This window comes from Papaver somniferum, chromosome 11 (genome assembly GCF_003573695.1).
Source record: "Papaver somniferum cultivar HN1 chromosome 11, ASM357369v1, whole genome shotgun sequence".
NCBI lineage: Eukaryota > Viridiplantae > Streptophyta > Magnoliopsida > Ranunculales > Papaveraceae > Papaver > Papaver somniferum.
The window spans coordinates 76,594,967-76,614,605 of record NC_039368.1 but is presented as its reverse complement, the minus strand read 5'-3'; the positions used below and the strand labels follow the sequence as shown (position 1 = coordinate 76,614,605).

The following is a 19,639-nucleotide window of genomic DNA, read 5'->3' as shown; positions in this document are numbered from 1 at the left end:
CTCATTAAGACAGAGTTTTCCTTTTTCAAGGAATCGCACTGTTCCTGGTCTAGGAAAAGAGATGCGACCAATTTCTCTTTTTCAACACGAATACTGTTCAGATCTGATGAATGAGTCTCGGTCAAATATTTTTCTCTAATTGAATTTTATTTAACAATATCTTCAAAAACACTAATCTTTTCACTCTATAGGGTAGCTTCTTGAACAAGGTTTTCGATATTGTTAGAGAAAGACTCAACAATACTATAGAGTTCCCGTTCTCGACCAAGAGACTTCTCGAGTTATCAATGAGCTGAGCATGTTTTTATTCAAGAGACTTTATTGATTATTGAAAATCAATAATCTCAGCAGATTTTTTTAATGTTCTGGTGAGTTCCATTTCAGCTTCTGACATAGTGTAAAATGCTTCATCAGGGCGAATGTTATCAGAATTTGATAGCAAAAAATTTCTACCTCGGGATTCGGAAGAATCATCTAAGGAGTTATCCTTTGAGGTAGTCCCAAGAAATTTGGCATAATCAAAAGCTTTGAAAGACATTTTTGTATGTGCGTAAAAATGAGAAAGTCTATCCACATAATTCAAATTGCTAAAAACACAGACTCATGAGGTCTTAAACGTGTTTGCCTGCTCTGATACCAATTGAAAAAGATGGGGTCTAACAACCACACCCAATATTTCGTTTAGGTAATCTGTATGGGCAACTCCAATATAATTTCAAGAGAATCAACTAGACAGTCAAACTCAATCAAGGAAAATATATCCAATAGTTATATCTCAATTTCTCAAATCAATCTGCAATCGAACAGATAGGAATCTGTGAGACGGATCAATATGAGAAATAACATGGATGGTATCAAAGACCAATATCCAAGCGTCAATCAGTTTCAATCAACAACCTAAGGTTGTATTTACCAATTGATTGGACTACGCACAACCCCTGATATTCCAATTAGATAGGAAATATAATGCGAAAAAGAAATAACACAAACACCAAAAGTTTTGTTAACGAAGAAACCGCAAATGCAGAAAAAACCCGGTACCTAGTCCATATTTGACACCACACTGTGTATTAATCCGCTACACATTCTAGCCCACTACAAGTTAACTTCGGAGTGGAATGTAATTGAGACCTAACCAATCTCACACTGATTAAGGTACAGTCGCGTTCCTTACGCCTATGTATCCCAGCAGGACTCTATGCACTTGATTCCCTTAGCTGATCTCACCCACAACTAAGAGTTGCTACGACCCAAAGTCGAAGACTTGATAAACAAATTTGTCTCACACAAAAAGTCTATTAGAATAGATAAATCTGTCTCCCACAAAAATACCTATGAATTTTTTGTTCCGTCTTATGATAAATCAAGGTGAACATGAACCAATTGATAATCCAGTCTTATATTCCCGAAGAACAACCTTGAGATATCAATCGCCTCACAATAACTTAATTATATGGTAATAAAACAAGTTATTCTGGAATCACAAAGAATGAGACGAAGAGCTTTGTGATTACTTTTTATATCTTACTTATCAGAGATAAATCTTGAAAAAAATCTTAGAGAAGATAGTACTCAATACGATAGAACAAAGTAAGATCAGAACATACAACTATAGAGAAAATAGTTGGGCCTGGCTTCAGAATCCCAATGAAGTCTTTAAGTCGTTAACTTATAATGGTTTTAGGAAAAACCTAGGTTAAAGGGGAATCGACTCTAGTCGCAACTAGTATCACATAGGAGGTGTGGGGATTAGGTTTCCCAGTTTCTAGAGTTCTCCCTTATATAGTATTCAAATCAGGGTTTGCAATCAATGTTACCTTGGTAATAAATTATTCAATATTCACCGTTAAAAGAAACCTGATTTAAGATTCAAGCTAATATCTTTCCACCGTTAGATGGTCTTTAGCTTGTTACTCACAAATGAAATATACCTTCATTTAGATATGGGTAACCGTACCTAAACATGCATATTGAGTTAGCTCAATAACAGTTAACCGAAGTTAGCCATATGAACACTTTTCTCTTAAGCTTTTTCATGTTAACACTTCTAGATCAATTGATAATCAAATGAATCTAATTGTGTTACTCATAGAGTTGTCAATTGTTTATATTGTCATAAAAGTATACAAGATACAATTTAAGCAAAATCGGATTGATTCAAAAGAATCATTTCATGAAAATTTTAGCCACAGTTTGCAAAGATTGCATTCCTTAATTTATAAATGTATTTGTTTATGAGTATGAAATCATACATAACCGATTTAAGAACTTGAACCACTTAAGTTTGCAAACAGGTACGCAAACTTAAGTTCCGGACATTGGTCACAAGCCGACAGTTTGCAAACGAGTACGCAAACTTTACCATCGGACCTAATTCAGTTGAAACCGTTTGCAAACGGGTAAACAAACTTGGTTCCCGGACTTCAACAGTTAAATCAGTTTACGAATGGGTATGCAAACTTAAGTACCCTGACTTAAACAGTCGAATAAGTTTGCAAACGGGTATGCAAACTTCTGGTCCCGAATTCCGTCAAAACAGTTTGTACACTAAGTACACAAACCGTAATGTATCCATACATGGGTTTTAGCTCTTAACTCCCATTTCAATCATTGAAACATTCTTAGAAAACGACAATAGTTGTCTCACACAAACTATTAGCTTATAAGCAATTTTCAAGTGATCGAATGATCAATACTAAACATTCTTATCCTACATCAAATGACCGTCTCACACAAATCATGTAAGATGTTACCAGGTGATTTTCACATGATCATCTTTTGAATTTCGTCAAGAATAATGATGAACGTGGTTAAAGCAAAAATCTTACCAACACATATTTCGAGAAAGATATAAGCGAGTTAAACTCATCTCGAAATATCAAACGTGTATAATGTAAAGTCTATATAGCTATACGACTTTTGTCTTAATAGAAGATAAAATAGAATAGACTTCTGAGTGATAGATGAGCTCAAGTCTCCACATACCTTTTGTTGATGAAGTTCCACAAGCTCCCCTTAGTATTTCTTCGTCTTTAATCGATGAACGTCGTGAAGTATAAATCTCAACTACATATTCTATTCTAGTCCGAGAATAGCTATAAGTAGACTAGTAATCAAGACTTATAGTTTTGACAAATAAACTTGAAAAACAATCTTGAGATAAAAACGCTTGCGAGTTCGACCGAGAAGTGCTCTAACAATTCAAATCATTAAGGATTGTTTGAATTTATTTTTCAAGTGATTTTAGTAGTTGGTTTGGACCATCAACGACAATCCAAACCTGTTATTTTTTGATAATTTTATGTGTTGGTTATGACATCCAAAACCTATTAACTCCTAGACTATTTTTTTTCTTTGGTTCTGCAAATTAGGATAGACTTTTCGCCTCAAAAGACTTCATTTTAATTGGAATTGGCTTCATTTTTTTTTTACAAGCAATAAACTGAGAATTGGATATGACCATCCCGATGGTACGTACATAGAGAAGGCGAGATCCAGATAGGGGTTAAAGACCAAGCCATATGGTTGGCATTAGTTTTATCTTGTTGGTCTATATATGAGCAAATCCACTTGCAAAACGGTTAACAAATACAAAGGATATAAATTTAAACTTTGCGAAAAAAGGTTTTAATATCCTGTGGCAGACAATGGGTTCTATGATCTCCCATGAAAGTCTTCTTGTTAATTTTCTCCAAAATAGCTAGTGCATCACTCTCAAAAATGGTTCCATCAAGTCTCTTCTCCATAGCTACCATCAAAGCATCTCTGATTACTTGAGTTTCTTCTTCTTCTACATAAAGACATACCAGGTAAGTTAGCCGAGCATAAACAAATATATGGTAATTTAAATATCTAAGAATGAAACCAATTCCTCCGTTCAAAGAATTTGGATTCCAAGCACTATTGGTATTTATCTTGGTCCAATCCTTATGGGGTACCATACTAGGTGAAGTTGGCTATACGTGGTGGAGAATAATAGCTGGTTCTTCTGATTTCACATTATGGACTAAGCCATTTCGTTTTGTCCAGATGGACCACATCAAGCATGCAATCAATGAGAAGTTATCAGCTCTATAGGACGCATCTTCATAAGGATGAAGCTGAAGCCAAAAATCTAACCCATTGGTGAAAAGTAAAGTTTTGAAACTGGGTAGTTTGTATGTTCCTAAGTCTCCAAACTCTAGTAAGACAGTTGCAGGATACTAGGGTATGCATAATTGTTTCAGATTTAAATTTGCATCTTAGGAAACTAAAATCAGATATGTGGATGCGTTTGTGAAGAATTTCGTTGACTGGAAGAGCTCTTTCCAGAACGTTCCAAATAAGAAGATGAATTCTTGCGAGTAGTTTACACTTCCACACAACCATCCATAATTCAGAGTTAGAGTTGTCGTCATTAACATTTAGGGCAGAATAGACAAATTTAGTATTAACTTCATATACATAAGGTTTTAGGAGATTATCTTGGTTTAGGATGACAAATACTCATCATATCAGTTCAAGACCGATCATCATCAAATTGAGTTGAAGTTAGAGAAAAATATATATAAATATAACATAATTCAGGCTTTACTAACGAATAAACCTACTCTGGATTACTCGGTGTTGCAACAACGAAAATTAGAGATGAGAAAAACTCACCAAATATGCCGATCCAATCTGACCCAGTCATATTGTATTAGATTTGTCACCCGACCAATATAGTCAATCTCGGATCTCGGCCCTTCCCTCTTGGGACCGAGACACTGAGACAACTTTATTTCAGGGAGATTCTCGGAGTCTTTATTTTCAAATTTTATACCCGCAACATGTATGCCAAGCATTTTGCACACCTTACACATGTTAAACTTATGATGACATAAAGAATCAATACCAACTTTTATGAAAAGTAAAAAGAAAAAACGTTTTTTTAGGATGAGATTTGATTTTTATTACTAAATTTCATATGTAAAACTTGTCTCGCCGAGATCTCGACTGTCTCAGCGAGTTTCTCGGTCAAATCTCGTCTCGCCGAGATTAAAAGACTCATCTGGGTCATCTAAAATGAGATTGATTACATGAACCTCGACCTATGCATAATTGGATTGGATGCCGGTGCACCTTAAAAATCCAACAGATACCCACACCCATTAGGTAAGGGGATTCAAGTCAATTAACTTCAGTATAGAATGCTAAATACAGGGTATACTTAGGTATACATTTAGTTAATCAGGATATTTTGTTCAGTCTAACATGTGCCGACTAATTACTAATGATAAATGGGATTATTTAGAGGATGTCTCTTAATTACACCCTTATCTATTTTAAATAATAATGAAGATATATCCATTGGATTTACCAACATCCAATCCACCTATCTGCCATCCATTGGATGCTGGATTTGACATGAATGCCAAACTTGAAATCCACTATATATTGGATTGGGTGTGGATTGAACCGAATCCAATGGATTCAATCCATTGCTCACCCAATAATAAAAACTACGATGTGGTCAGGACACATATTTCTCATCTTTATATGCTAACACGTTTAATAAAGTAGACATTTGTTTTCCAAAACAATTTTATTAAGTAACTGTTTGTCTTTATTTTTTGTCAACTTCATACTTTTTCTCAAAAAAAATAAAGCATTTTATGGGATTTGCAGGGGACAGGTTTTTAAATTAAATACTTATAAAAAAAAAAGATGTGCCACATATTAATGTATATGTGGCCCGACCACATCCTAAATGGAGGGAATTAGAAGACAAATGGTTTGCGCTGCTTGAAAAAGTGGTTTGCACTTAAATCAAACTAAACAGAGCTTATCTTGGTTACAGGAATGTTTTAGTGACAATCCAAACTACCATTCTGCCTTTCTCGTTTTCTCATTTTGAATTCTCTATAATTCTCTCCTTCTTCTTTCACTCTCCACGGATAAACATCAAAACTCTAGGCTATCTCGATTTAAGTTGAGAGTTACTTTTTTTTCTTCTTTTCTTCTTCTTCTCTCACAACTTTCCACTTGATTTCTCCCGTAATCACAACACATGAGCTTGTTTTTACTCCCTGTCTCTCTCCCCTCTCTCTCAGTCGTTGGTTTTTCATAAATCTAAAATTTCTCAAAAATATGAATGCATTAGAGAAAATAACAAGAACGTGGCCTTTACTTTAATATAATATGAAAGAATCAGTCTTTATAAAAGTTTAAATCTTTCAATAACAGAGGAATTATATCCTGAAAAATTCTAGAAAAAAGAGTTTCATAAAAATCCCAAAAAATTCTTAAAACCAATCAAACTCTAAATCTTCGTAGCAATTAAAATCTTCCAAAAGATTTAATTCTTCGTTTCACTTAAAATCATCATTTTTCTCATGTTGAAAATTATCATTGTCCTTTCTTCCTCTCGATCTCCTTCTTCCTCCTCAACGGTTTCTAATACCAGATAAGTTTTCTATTCTGTCGCCTGGTGCTTTGCTCTACATGAAATTCTGTAGCGCAAACCATTTGTCAACAAGACGCGTCGCTACCTGCCGGCAACACAAAATTACAAGAACAACGGTCCACTTGGGCCCACAACTTCCTCAATAGGCCCACATATCACCCAAAAACTGCCCACACCAAAAACGGTTCTGTCAAAGATTACGACTCCAAAAAGTAGTGAAGTACAGAAGTAAAACTCTTTCTCTGTTCCTTAATATGCGCATTTTAAGTGCATTTTAGTATCTTAACGTAAACGTACGCAGGAAAAAGAAATTTGTATTAACCTAAAAATAGTAAAATTCAATTCCTTATTCGTTTCAGGGTTTCTTCTTAATCATTCCCGATCTCCGAATTTTGGATTTTCCTCTTAAATTCGGAGCTGGGGTTTTACAATTCTTCATCTCTAGGTAAATACTAATAGTTTCTTTGCGTTAATTCTGTGCAGTTTTTTATTGTTAATAAATTTAGAGATTTTTTTCTTTCTGAACTGTGATTTTTGTTTTGTTTAGATTTAATAAGGCTTCAACCAAGATAATATAAGACGGAGTTCGCGAAATGTTAGTGTTGAATCGGAAGGGAATAGATTTTGTCGCTTGTTTCAATTCATTGTGTGAATGGCATCCCATAGAATAACAATTCCTGTTTAGGGCTTAACGCCGGCCCTTTACAACCCCTCCTATCATGGTATGTTGATTGTTGCTGTTTTACTTGATAAAGAAATTGCATTGTTTTTTATATTATCTCCGTAAAATTACGCTTTGGAATGGTAAAATATACCTAGCAGGCGAATTCAAATGTGACCTACTTCAATTATTTGGTCTGTAGAGCAGAAACATGAATTTATCTTATGATTAGTTTATTTGAAAAAAGAAAAATGATTGTCAAGTTGTGCTTTCTAATTTAGGAAATTGAGAAATTGCATTTTACAGGTACAGGGGTTCATTTGTGTAGTGTGCTACTTAAGGTTGTAGTTTATATTGGGAGTGTTAAGATTTCAACATGTTTTCAAAGAGTGATTCCTTTTCAAGATTCATGGGAATCGGCTGCTGTAGTTGTTTTGGATTCAATGTGCAGTCACAAGAGCATTTGTTGAGCGATTATGAGTCAGATGATGGAGGTGATTATGACTGTGAACGTACTGATATGACTAACGGAAGTTATGCTGAGTTGCAAAGCCCCTCTAAACGATCTGAACAAATTATATTATTTAGAATTCAAACTGGAAAGATATGCAGGGAAATTCCCGTGAAGGAAACACATCTGGTTGTTCGCTCAGAGGTAAACAATGAACGCACTACCTTAGTATAAAAAGTCGCATGTTTTCTCCGCCCTTTGCCAAAGGGCTTAGATAGTGTCGTGTAAGCAAGGGAACTTTACTTTGTGATTCATGATTTGCAAAACTTCATGACATACAAAAAAGTTTATTTTGATGTGAAGATGGAGGTAATAGAGCCTAGATATGTATAGAAGATTGTTCAAGAAGGATTCTTTCAGATGATAAGATTAAGCTTAAAGTTAGTTACTTTCTTAAACCTATGCCAAATAAGTAAATTTACAAGTTTCTTAATCTTAGGCTTAGTAAGTTTCTCGCAGGCTATTCCAGATTCCAGAATGTACTCTTTATTCACACTGTGTCCCCCCGTATATGGTTTATTTTGGTTTGTGTATCGAAGGAGGTCTTTTGTACAATTATTGATCCATTGTGGCTCAACGCAGTCTCTCATGTAACCCTGCTGATTGTTGATTATGTTGCTGCAATTTTTCTATTATAAACAAGAATTTAATAATATGAGCACATGAATAGACTGATTTCCTAAATTATGGACCTTGAGGATCAAATTAAGTTTCCATATGGTACTTTAGCAAATATGTTAAAATACTAATTGGTACTCTTGTGTGTGCGAAATTTGGGATATAAGACTAATTTCCATCTGTATTGTCCAGGATGATAGTGGAAATAAAATGGTTAACGAGTATGTTCGGGAGTTTAAGATCGGATCTGGTAGCTACGCCAAAGTGGTAAGAATTGATATGTTGACTAATGTTTTCATATTCATCAGTCAGACGAGTTTAACATAACTTCATCTCACTGTTTTTTTTCTCTCCACATACCATTTTGCCTTTGCTATTCTACAGGTTTTGTACCGAAGTACTATAGATGGAAAACGTTACGCCATCAAGGTAGTGTTCTTTTTCCACATAGAAGCATCAAGCATGTATTGCCATTATTGTGCCTGTTATATTTAATGACAGTTCACTTTTGTTTGGGCTGCCTTACTAAGTGAATAGACGAAGACACGAAGTAATTAACTTCCATCAAATTTTCACTAACTTTTGACTTGTGCTATATTTCGTCACAGGCTTTTCACAAGTCTCATCTTTTAAAACAACGAGTTGCGCCTTCAGAAACCGCCATGAGTGACGTTCTTCGGGAGGTATGTGCTTTTCTTTTTCTTTTGCTTGATGTTTTCTGTTAGGATGCGTTTTAGTTACGCCTTTAAGGTTAGCCCTATCTGGTTCTGTAAGCCATCTCCTTCCCTCCATGTATTGGGAGAGCAGGACATTGAACATTTTGGGCCTAATGTGTGACCTGTTCTGAAGATTCGATTTGGCATGGTCCATCTTCTGTATCACCTTTTGTCCGGTATCTTCGTCTCAAGTTTTATTTACTGGTTGGTTATGGAATTAATTTAAGAAGTCAGATAGGTGTGTGAGTTGGTTGATAAGTTCATTTAGTTCCCCCGCTCAATGATGTGTTAGTTCCCTTTGGATCTGTTTCATTAACTTCTTGAGATTTTATGAGTGAACAACTTTGTGAATCTTTTTGAATGTATTTTATGCATCTAGCTTTGCCGTGTGAGTGTCAATTACCAATTACGAGTGGTGTGGTCTTTCCTGCAGGTTTTAATCATGAAAATGTTGGATCATCCCAATATAGTCAATCTCATTGAGGTGATGGATGACCCTAACACTGATCAGTTCTACATGGGTATTCATTGACACTTCCTTTTTCTTGGCTTTATTGTTGCTTTAATTGGATTTCCAAGTTAAGATTCTGTGGTTGGTAAACAGTAATAATAACTGTTTGAACTTTGGACTAACTTGTAACATCTTTTCCATTTTTTTCATAGTTCTTGAATATGTGGAAGGCAAGTGGGCTCCCGAAGGTTCCGGTGCATCTGGTGGCTTGGAGGACACAACTATTAGAAAATATCTTAGAGACATTGTTGCTGGGCTGATGTATCTCCATACTCATGTACGATATTGATCTCAATAGTTCTTTATTTGTTGAAAAGATTCCTGTGATTCAAAGATTATTTTATTTTCCGTTAGTTTCACTCTATGTATAAAATTGTATGAAAAGTGCCGCAGCTGCAGTTCGTACAAATTTTCTCGACAAGCCATGAGTGACCCTGTGGTTTGTCACTTGCAGCATATTTCTGTCATGAAGTCATGTCAGGGATGCAAATTAAGGACTTACATGAGCTATGCAAGACCCTATTTTGTCTCGAAAATTTGTATGACCAGTATAACTTAGCTACTTTTTATGACTGGTCTAACGCTTTCTATTTTTTGATTTGACAGAACGTTGTGCATGGTGACATTAAACCTGATAACCTTTTGGTTACAGGAAGCGGCGTTGTTAAGATAGCAGACTTCAGTGTCAGCCAGGTCTTTGAGGTAAGGCCTGTTTCTGCTCTAAACTTTGTAATGTACAGACGATAGTAACATATGGAGAATTTTGGTGTTGTTATTAAGATCAAAAGAGAACTTCATCGACTCTGGGTGTTTGACGTTCAGCTGTTTGAGCTAGTTGTTTGACATTTTGACAACACATCTCTCGTGACATTATGATCTTTTCTTCTGCTAATGAATTGCGATGGGTATCGGTTAGGCTTGGAAGTTAACATGCTATAGATCATTGGCCAAAATAAATAAAGTTGAACAAACGATGCGTAGTTGAGGCACTAAAATTTGCTTTTGCTTTTCTAGATTTCTACTTTGTAGTGGTTGCTAGTGTTGTCTTCTGGTTAAAGTGTTTCCCCAAAGATATCCTTCCTGGAGACTAGCCCTCTGATCGAGCCTCGAAAACGTAGTTTGTTATATTCCAGCTGGAGAGCTTAAGTTTCATTAATTGATTGCATCAGTATTGAGCATGGACTAATATTAGTATCTCACGACAGTGAATCTTTTTCTATGATCGAAAACATGCTAATTTGCTAGACTAATCGACAGGACAATTTTGCCTAACTAACCTGACCACTCATATTGGCATGTTGACCTAGAAATACTTTGTATCGCTGACCTCCCTTTATCCTGATTTTATTTACAGGATGAAAATGATGAACTTCGGCGATCTCCTGGGACTCCTGTTTTTACAGCACCGGAATGTTGTTCAGGTGGGTGGCCCAACTGCTACAACCTATAGGCTATAGTAATTCCCAAGATAGGTTGGATTGAAGGAGGGGTGACTATTTCTAATACTGAAAATTTTACCTGCGTGAACAGGTATAACCTACCATGGTAGAGCAGCAGACACTTGGGCTCTTGGTGTTACCTTGTACTATATGGTGTTCGGAAAATACCCGTTTATCGGGGACACGCTGCAAGAAACTTATGACAAGGTTCGCCTACTTCCACGTTTGCTGTTTTTCATGGCTTACTGTAACACTTTTCTTGAATTTCTTGGACAAATAAATGAACCCCTTGTAATCAGTATTCTTTCTTTTTTTTTCTCCAGATTGTTAACAACCCTATAACAATTCCCGACGAGATTGACTCACAGCTTAAAAATTTGCTGGAAGGAATTCTTTGCAAAGGTCAGTTTTGGTGATATCCCTCATCCTAAAGATTACTTTGGACTTTGTTCTAATTTGTTGTTCTTCTTTGCAATTTTGTTCTACTCCAGACCCGCAATATAGATTTACTTTGAATGCTATTGCGGAACATCCCTGGGTTCTCGGGGAAGAAGGGCCTATTCCTCAGCATGTATGTCGTTGCAAACGTAATATTTTCTAGTGGACAACAGAATTTGACTCACAGAAAACAGAGCAAGGGAGGTTGCTTACTTGAACCCCAATACTGACCAAACATTGACACCATGAGGATTTTGTATAGTAGAGGATAAAGGATTTTGATGGGTTATCAATGATGATAAGGGGAATAGCAAGCTATAGAAATTGCAGAAACGACTTAATTTGGGAGTTTATTGATTGGGTAAAAAAAAAATCTCATCTAACTTCTTGCTTAATGGTTCAGCTAGCTTTTTTCGAGTATTCTATGGGGGGCTTTCTTTACTTTTTTTTGTGTGAAAAATTCCTTGGTCTGGCAAATTTTTTCTTCGAGAAACTCTCATGGCAGTTGATAGTGTCTCGCCCTAACTTTATTTATTTATTTTATATATTTGTTGTGCTTAGTGGTTGTACCATGAAATGTCTTTCTTAAATTAAAATTAAAATTTGATCATAGTTTATTGGTTTAAATTTGGTCATATTCTGAAAGGGTTGGTGCTCCACTACAGGCTGTTAGTTGGATAACTTGATTACTAGAAGCTGATGTGTTTGTTAATCCAAATTTGTCAATTTTCGTAAGCAACTTTTCTTTGTGGTTTATATCTTCACTTTCACTAGATTAGATGTATTTCTTTATTCACTTTCTGGTTGAAAGCCGGTGGTGCTGCTGGTTGGCTCTGTGGCTACTTTGATATATTTATGGCTTTTCTCCCTACTTTTTGTCTTTACACTGGATAGTATGCTTCAGAGGCTTTAACCATGGATATGATTGTAATATACTGACACTAGAGAAGAGCATCATTGTATGCTATTTAGCTGAAATGAGTGCTCGATCCAAAATGACCCAAAACGAGTAGCATTTTTGTTCAATATAGAGACCTTGCATATGGTTGTTTGTGATGATGCTAAATCAAAAATGTTTTGCAGCGCGTCAACTAAAATAAAACATTCTTCTCATTTGTTTTTGGAGTTTGTGTGAATGATCATCACCATAACGTCAAGTGAATCTACGCAACAGATGAATCTACGGATCATGACATTTATTCAAACAAAAACAAAGACATTACGAACGGTGGATGCAAAGTTTTTTTCTCCACGTATATAAGCTATTAATACTTGTATTTTACATCTAGAAAAACATACCATAACCATACCTTCCAATTGCATGATTGAAGACTTCTCACTCACTCACACATCACATCATATTCCGTTAAAGATGTTGTCATCCGGAAACAAAAGTTAGATGTATTTAACAAACGGTTAAGATTGTTTTGATAAAATAATATGCGACCCCATTTCCAACGGATTGGTAGGTCCTACCACGACTTTAATTTTTATTCTTCTCTTTCATTTCATGGGACAAATATTTAAAGAAAAACCAAAGATACAGACGTGGCTGCAAGAGATCGTGAGTTGTGACTTTGTGAAGATGAGAAAACAGAAATTTGGTCAGAAACGGGTACTTTTTTTTTTCTTTGTTGATCATCATGTTGTGCATAAATATAAGAAAATTAGTAATCAACGGGTTGAATTTTGGTAGATTGTAAAGTCAATGAGGTGCGGCACGACATGAATCGAATTGACTTTTCTTCTTATCAGTGGTCAACTACAAGGAGGACTTTTTCCTTTGTTATGGGATCTCTAGAAATGGAAGATAAATTTACAATGCAGGCACTTACTATGCTTCCCGGATGGGATGGAAATCGGTAACTATCGATCCAATCCATCCAGACAATCATGACTTGTGCTGCGTTAATTTCAAGTTGGCTGTTGTCACGCCCAACTCCTACTTCCTTTATCAGAGTTAGCTTATTAGCCTGATATTTGATTTCCTTACGTATTTGGTATTCAGTTTTCTAGTTTGCAGGGTTTCCTTAATTAGTTTGCTTGCTTATCAAGTTTATTCATCTATATATAACTTGATCATAAGCTTGTAACTTATCAATTATCAATGCTAAGAAGTTTATTCAGTCTGTTCGACAAAGCAGAGGCTGTTCGCCCCAGAACAAAGGGCTTTATCCCCTGTTTTCAAGTTCTTTGCAACTTATTTTCAATGTCAAGGTCTAGAACCCTAACACCTGGTTCAGAGCCAACTCGATTCACTTTCAATTTTCAACCAATTTTTTTCTTCCAATGGGTCATGATTATACAGAGAATCTGAAACTGGTAAACGATGGCATTGCAGATATGTCTAAAAACGTTGATACCCTAGTTACTGCTATGACAGTACGACAGAATCAAGAACAAGAGAGGAGCAAGAACAAGGCTATTGAGAAACGTCAACAGAGAGAAGAAGAACGAGTTGCTCGTAGGCTGGAAACAACTGAGAACAACACGGTTCTAGCAAACACTATTACCACTAGCATGGCTACAGCTTTAACGACTGCTCTCAGCACTCAGCTTATGCAAACTACAACGACTATCAACACCCAACTCACTGCTTCGCTTCGTACAATTTTTGCTGAATTTCTTCCCCAGCTGATCCAAAATAATGGTGGTGCAAATGGTCCTCCTCCTCCTCCACCTCCACCTCCACCCAATGCCAGAACCAATGCAATCAATCTTAAATTTCCTACCTTTGATGGAGAGGATCCTGATGGGTAGAATTTTAATGCTGATAAGTACTTCAGTGTGCATCAAGCCGATGATGCCCTTAAAATAACTACTGCTGCTTCTAGTTTAAAAGGTGATGCTAATGTTTGGTATCGATGGAATCAAACTAAGGTCACAATTGTGACTTGGTTGAATTCTGTGCTCATGTTCGTGCACGTTTTGCACCTGAGAAATTTGTTGATGCTCGTCTGGCTATTAGTACAATTAATCAGGTAGGTACAGTAAGAGAACACATAACTGTTTTTGAGAAGTTATTGAATTTTGTTGACTTTCCATATGACTACTTGATCAACTGCTTCATTCGATCTCTCAAACCTCATATTGGTAGTGCGGTTAAATTGCTTGCACCACAAACTTTGAATGAAGCTTTTACAAAGGCCATTCATCAAGAAGAACCTTATGCAACAGTTAATAAGGTTCCTGCACGACAACCTTATCGCCCCCCTCCACTTCGAGATGCATCGTCACCTACTAATACTCCAATCAAGAAGCTTACACTTCCTACTGGTTATAAGAATTTATCATGGGAAGATATGAAAGAAAGACGAGAGATGGGTCTTTGTTTCAATTGTGATGAACCGTTTAAATCTGGACATGTTTGTCTTAATACCAAGCCGGGTTACTTGCTTTTAGAGATGGACCATCCTTCTACTGTATGCATCACTGAGACTGAGGATGCAACTGAAGAATAACAAGTTAGTGAAGATCTTGCCGCTCTGGAATCATCCCCAACTATCTCTCTTAACTCACTTTTTGGCTCTACGTTTCCTAATACAATGCGTATCACTGATTATGCCAAGGCTAGACCTATCACAATTCTCGTCGATTCAGGGTCTACGCGTAATTTCTTGCATCCCATCATAGCCAAGCAATGTGGCTTTGCATTTTCTTCTATTGATCCTGTTTTACGTGTAACACTGGGCAATGGAGGTCATTTAAACACTAAAGGATCTTGCTGCAATGTCACTGTCAAGTTACAAGGTATAATTTTCCAAATTGATTTTCATCTGTTAGAAATTAGTGGTTGTGATGCAGTATTGGGAATCCAATGGTTACGCACATTGGGTAAAATTGCTTGGGATTTTGAGAAGTTGATTATGCAATTTAGCATTCAAGACACATCCGTCATATTAACTGGTAACCAATCATCAGCTGTAATGATTATGGATGCTCTCCGATGCAACGTTTATTGTCTACAGAAAACTATGGAATTTTATTGGAACTAGTTACATTAACTACTTCTGCCTCCAAGCATTCAGTGTTGTTACCTGCAATTAAACAACTACTTTCAACTTTTGGTGACATTTTTTCTACTCCAACAACACTGCCTTCAGAACATATACAAGATCATAAAATTTCCTTACTGCCGGAGGCTGGACCTGTGAATGTACGCCCTTATAGATACCCACACTTTCAAAAAGACGAAATTGAGAAAATAGTTGGTGAGCTGCAACAAGATGGGTTTATAAGGCCTAGTTCTAGTCCTTTTTCTTCTCCTATTCTTATGGTTCGAAAGAAAGACGGCTCGTGGCGCATGTGTGTAGACTTGATAAGATAACCATAAAAGATCGTTATCCAATTCCAGTGGTGGACGAATTATTGGATGAATTGCATGGTGCGCAAGTCTTTACCAAGTTAGACTTACGATCAGGTTATCACCAGATTCGTGTACATGCAACAGACATTCCAAAGACAACATTCCGTACGCATGATGACCATTACGAATTTTTGGTCATGCCTTTTGGATTTTCCAATGCACCAGCAACATTCCATAGTTTAATGAATCATATATTCCGGCCTTACTTACGCAAGTTCGTGCTGGTTTTCTTCGATGATATTATGATCTATAGCAAGAATTTTGATGCTCATATCAAACATCTAGAGTTGGTGTTTGAAATCTTGCGGAAACACAAATTATTCGTGAAGGAATCCAAATGTGCTTTTGCACAAAAGTCTGTTGGTTACCTTGGCCATTTGATTTCAACTAATGGAGTTTCTGTCGATCCAGAGAATATACAATGCATTCTTTCATGGAAGATTCCTTCTACAGTTAAAAAACTTAGAGGATTTTTAGGCTTGGCCGGCTATTATAGATAATTCGTGAAGGATTTTGGAAAATTAGTGCTCCTTTAACTCAGCTGCTTAAAAAGGACGCGTTCAACTGGACTGAAGAGGCAACTGTTGCTTTCAAATTGCTTCAACAGGATTTAACTACTACGCATGTTCTAATACTACCTGATTTCTCGAAGGAGTTCTATTTGGACTGTGATGCTTCTGGTGGTGGCGTTGGTGCTGTGTTAATGCAATGTGAAAGACCTATAGCTTTCTATAGTAAACCTTTATCTGGTAAGAATCTTAACATATCTGATTACGACAAAGAAATGCTATTGTGTCTGTAGTGAATAAATGGAGACCCTATTTGCTTGGTCGACATTTTAAGATTTATACAGACTATAGAAGTTTGAAGTATTTCTTGGAGCAACGTCTATCCTCGATTGAGCAGCAGAAGCGGGTTTCAAAATTATTAGGCTATGATTATGAAATCATTTATCGCAGCGGCTCGACAAACAAAGATGCAGATGCTTTGTCTCGACTTATTAACCCCCAATCGTTGGCAATAAGTACACCAATCTTCTCTGGTGTTAATGACATCATTGAGGAATGTCATAATGATCCAAATTTACGTGCATTAATTGATTAGTTGCAGCTCAATCCTAATAGTAACTTACATAAATGGGATGTTGCGTTATAAGGGAAGAATTGTGGTTGTTTCTTCTTCAGAATGGTGTAGAAAACTTCTTCATGACTTTCACTCTACTCCATTGGGTGGTCATTCTGGTTATTTGCGAACTTTCAAGAGATTACAACAAAATTTTCACTAGTCTGGCATGAAGAATTCCATTAAGGAATATATTCTACATTGTGAGATTTGCCAACGCAATAAAACTGAAACTGTAGCTCCTCATGGCCTTTTAAGTCCACTACCAATACCTTCAGATGTTTGGATTGACATCTCTATGGATTTCATAGACCGATTTCTACTTTTTAATGGTAAGAGTTCATTCTTAGTAGTTGCTGATCGTCTGACAAAATATGCGCACTTTGTTACATTGTCTCATCCATATTCTGCAAGTACAATAGTTGATCTATTCGTCCGAGGAGTAGTACAACTTCATGGGATGCCAAAGACCATCACAAGTGACAGAGATCCTATATTCATGAGTAATTTTTGGGAATCTTACTTTACAATGCAAGAGACATAACTGTGCAAGAGTTCAGCTTATCATTCACAAAGTGATGGCCAAACAGAAGTCACTAATCGCACACTCGAATGTTATCTTCGATGCTTTGAAGGAATGAAACCAAAAGATTGGTTCAAATGGTTAGCATGGGCTGAATGGTGGTATAACACCAGTTACCACTCTGCAATTAAGATGACACCATATGAAGCTCTTTACAGCCGTCCTCTACCAACAATTTCAGCTTATTTACCCGGTTCAACCCCGGTGAATGATGTGGATTTGGACTTACGTGCCAGAGATCACACACTCAAGCTGCTAAAGTCTCACTTATCTGATGCACAGGCTTGAATGAATTACATTAATTCTCATAGAACTGAAAGGAAGTTTTCAGTTAATGATTTTGTTTATCTCCGTCTTCAGCCTTATAGAAAGATAACAGTTGATAATCAGTCTTTTTCGAAGCTATCACCTCGTTTTTATGGCCCTTTTAAAGTTCTTGAGAGGATTGGGACTGTGGCGTATAAACTGGACCTGCCTATCACTAGAATAATACATCTAGTATTCCATGTATCACAGTTAAAACTGAAGTTAGGTCCTACTACTTCTGTTGAAGTTACATTACCTACCATTATTGACTATGAAAAATGGGAGCCAGAAGAAATTTTAGACAGGAAGATGTATAAGAAGGGAAACCGAGCTGGTTCAAAGTGGCTGATTAAACGGAAGGGTCACTCCAAAGATGATGCGACATGGGAAGATGTTGATGATATCATTGCGCGCTTTCCAGAGTTAGAGGCTTTAGTACAAGACTTGCTTCAGGCAGGGTGGGATATTGCGACGCCAACTCCTACTTCCTTTATTAGAGTTAGCTTATTAGCCTAGTATTTGATTTCCTTACGTATTTAGTATTCAGTTTTCTAGTTTACAGTGTTTCCTTAGTTAGTTTGCTTGCTTATCAAGTTTATTCATCTATATATAGCTCGATCCTAAGATTGTAATTTATCAATTATCAATACTAAGAAGTTTATTCAGTTTGTTCTACAAAGCAGAGGCTGTTCTCCCCAGAACAAAGGGCTTTATCCCCTGTTTTCAAGTTCTTTGCAGCTTATTTCCAGTGTCAAGGTCTAGAACCCTAACATTGGCCAGTTTAGTTGGGGATCTATTCCAACCGATAACGCGGACATATAGTCATATGGTAAATTCAAAGTTACCTCAGAGATTCGGTATTATAGATATGACTTGGTGGTTTAGCGCGTTTAAATATAATTTAGAAGTTGTGTTTCGACTTCTAGAAGTTAAAAAGTAAGAAGTTAGTTTGTGTATAAAATTTCAGAACGACTTCTAAAAACATAATATTCAACTTTTTGTGAAGCAAAATGTTTTTGTTTCGACTTTTACTTTTGGAGAAGCAGAAGCAGTTCTGTTTCTGGATCCAAACACGATATTAATCTTTGTTTAAAAAAAAATATGTTTAGTCTATTGACCTCATTACTTTAGTCCATCGAGCTCAACAATTTAGTACACCATGTTTTATATATGTTATTTCTTGTTAGCAAAGTAAGAAGAAGAAGAATAAAAACAAACAAACAAACAAAAAAAACGAGGGAGAGTTGGTCAATTCCGTGAAGTGATAGAGTTTCTTAGCAAATGTTTGTTGAAATGCTTTAAAGTACATTTTGTGCAGTGGTAGAGTTGCTTAGTAAGTTTTTGTTGAAATGCTTCAAAGTTGGATAAATCTATGTTCATTAAATGTGTGTATACATTTGTATACTATACAAGACGATAATCTGTCGTTGAACATTTGAGAGCCTAACAACACCATGTATGTATGTGTCTCATACAATCCTTACCTGTGATAACTCGAGCTCTGCTGTTACGGGATCAAGACGTTGTAAAAAGCACGCCTCGTTCTGCAACAACTCAATCTCTACTATTTGGGGACATATATCGCAGAAGAACACATTTTTCCAGTCTCGTAATTACATGTCCATTTCTCACCCGTTATCTTTAGTAGTTCTCGCGTTAATCACCGATCTACCATTACCAGCTCAAGGAACCACGACGATTTAAGTTCATACGATAAAAAAATCGGATTAATCTAACAATAACAACAAGCAATTTCAGTTACCGCAATAGAGAGTTGCAAAGACTCTTAATGGGTGAACCACAACAAAAATTCCAGACCTCTAGCTTCTGCTTTAGACCCATATAAAGCATACTTTCAAGATGAAGTGGAACGTGTTTTCCCACATTGTTTTCAATATGCCAATAAAACATACTTTCAAGGTGAAGTGGAACGTGTTCCACCCC

At 36.4% G+C, this 19,639-nt stretch overlaps 1 protein-coding gene across 1 annotated transcript; it reads left to right on the top strand.

The window, feature by feature from the left end:
* Positions 1-6,709: 6,709 nt before the first annotated feature.
* On the top strand, positions 6,710-11,945 carry LOC113323194 (serine/threonine-protein kinase GRIK2-like). Its single transcript, XM_026571470.1, has 13 exons — positions 6,710-6,869; positions 6,972-7,146; positions 7,392-7,740; positions 8,407-8,481; positions 8,599-8,643; positions 8,823-8,897; positions 9,364-9,451; positions 9,594-9,718; positions 10,048-10,143; positions 10,796-10,862; positions 10,972-11,087; positions 11,204-11,282; positions 11,372-11,945. Exons 3-13 carry the CDS (start codon positions 7,462-7,464, stop codon positions 11,479-11,481), a joined length of 1,155 nt encoding a protein of 384 aa, XP_026427255.1. The 5' UTR covers positions 6,710-6,869; positions 6,972-7,146; positions 7,392-7,461; the 3' UTR covers positions 11,482-11,945.
* Positions 11,946-19,639: the final 7,694 nt, after the last annotated feature.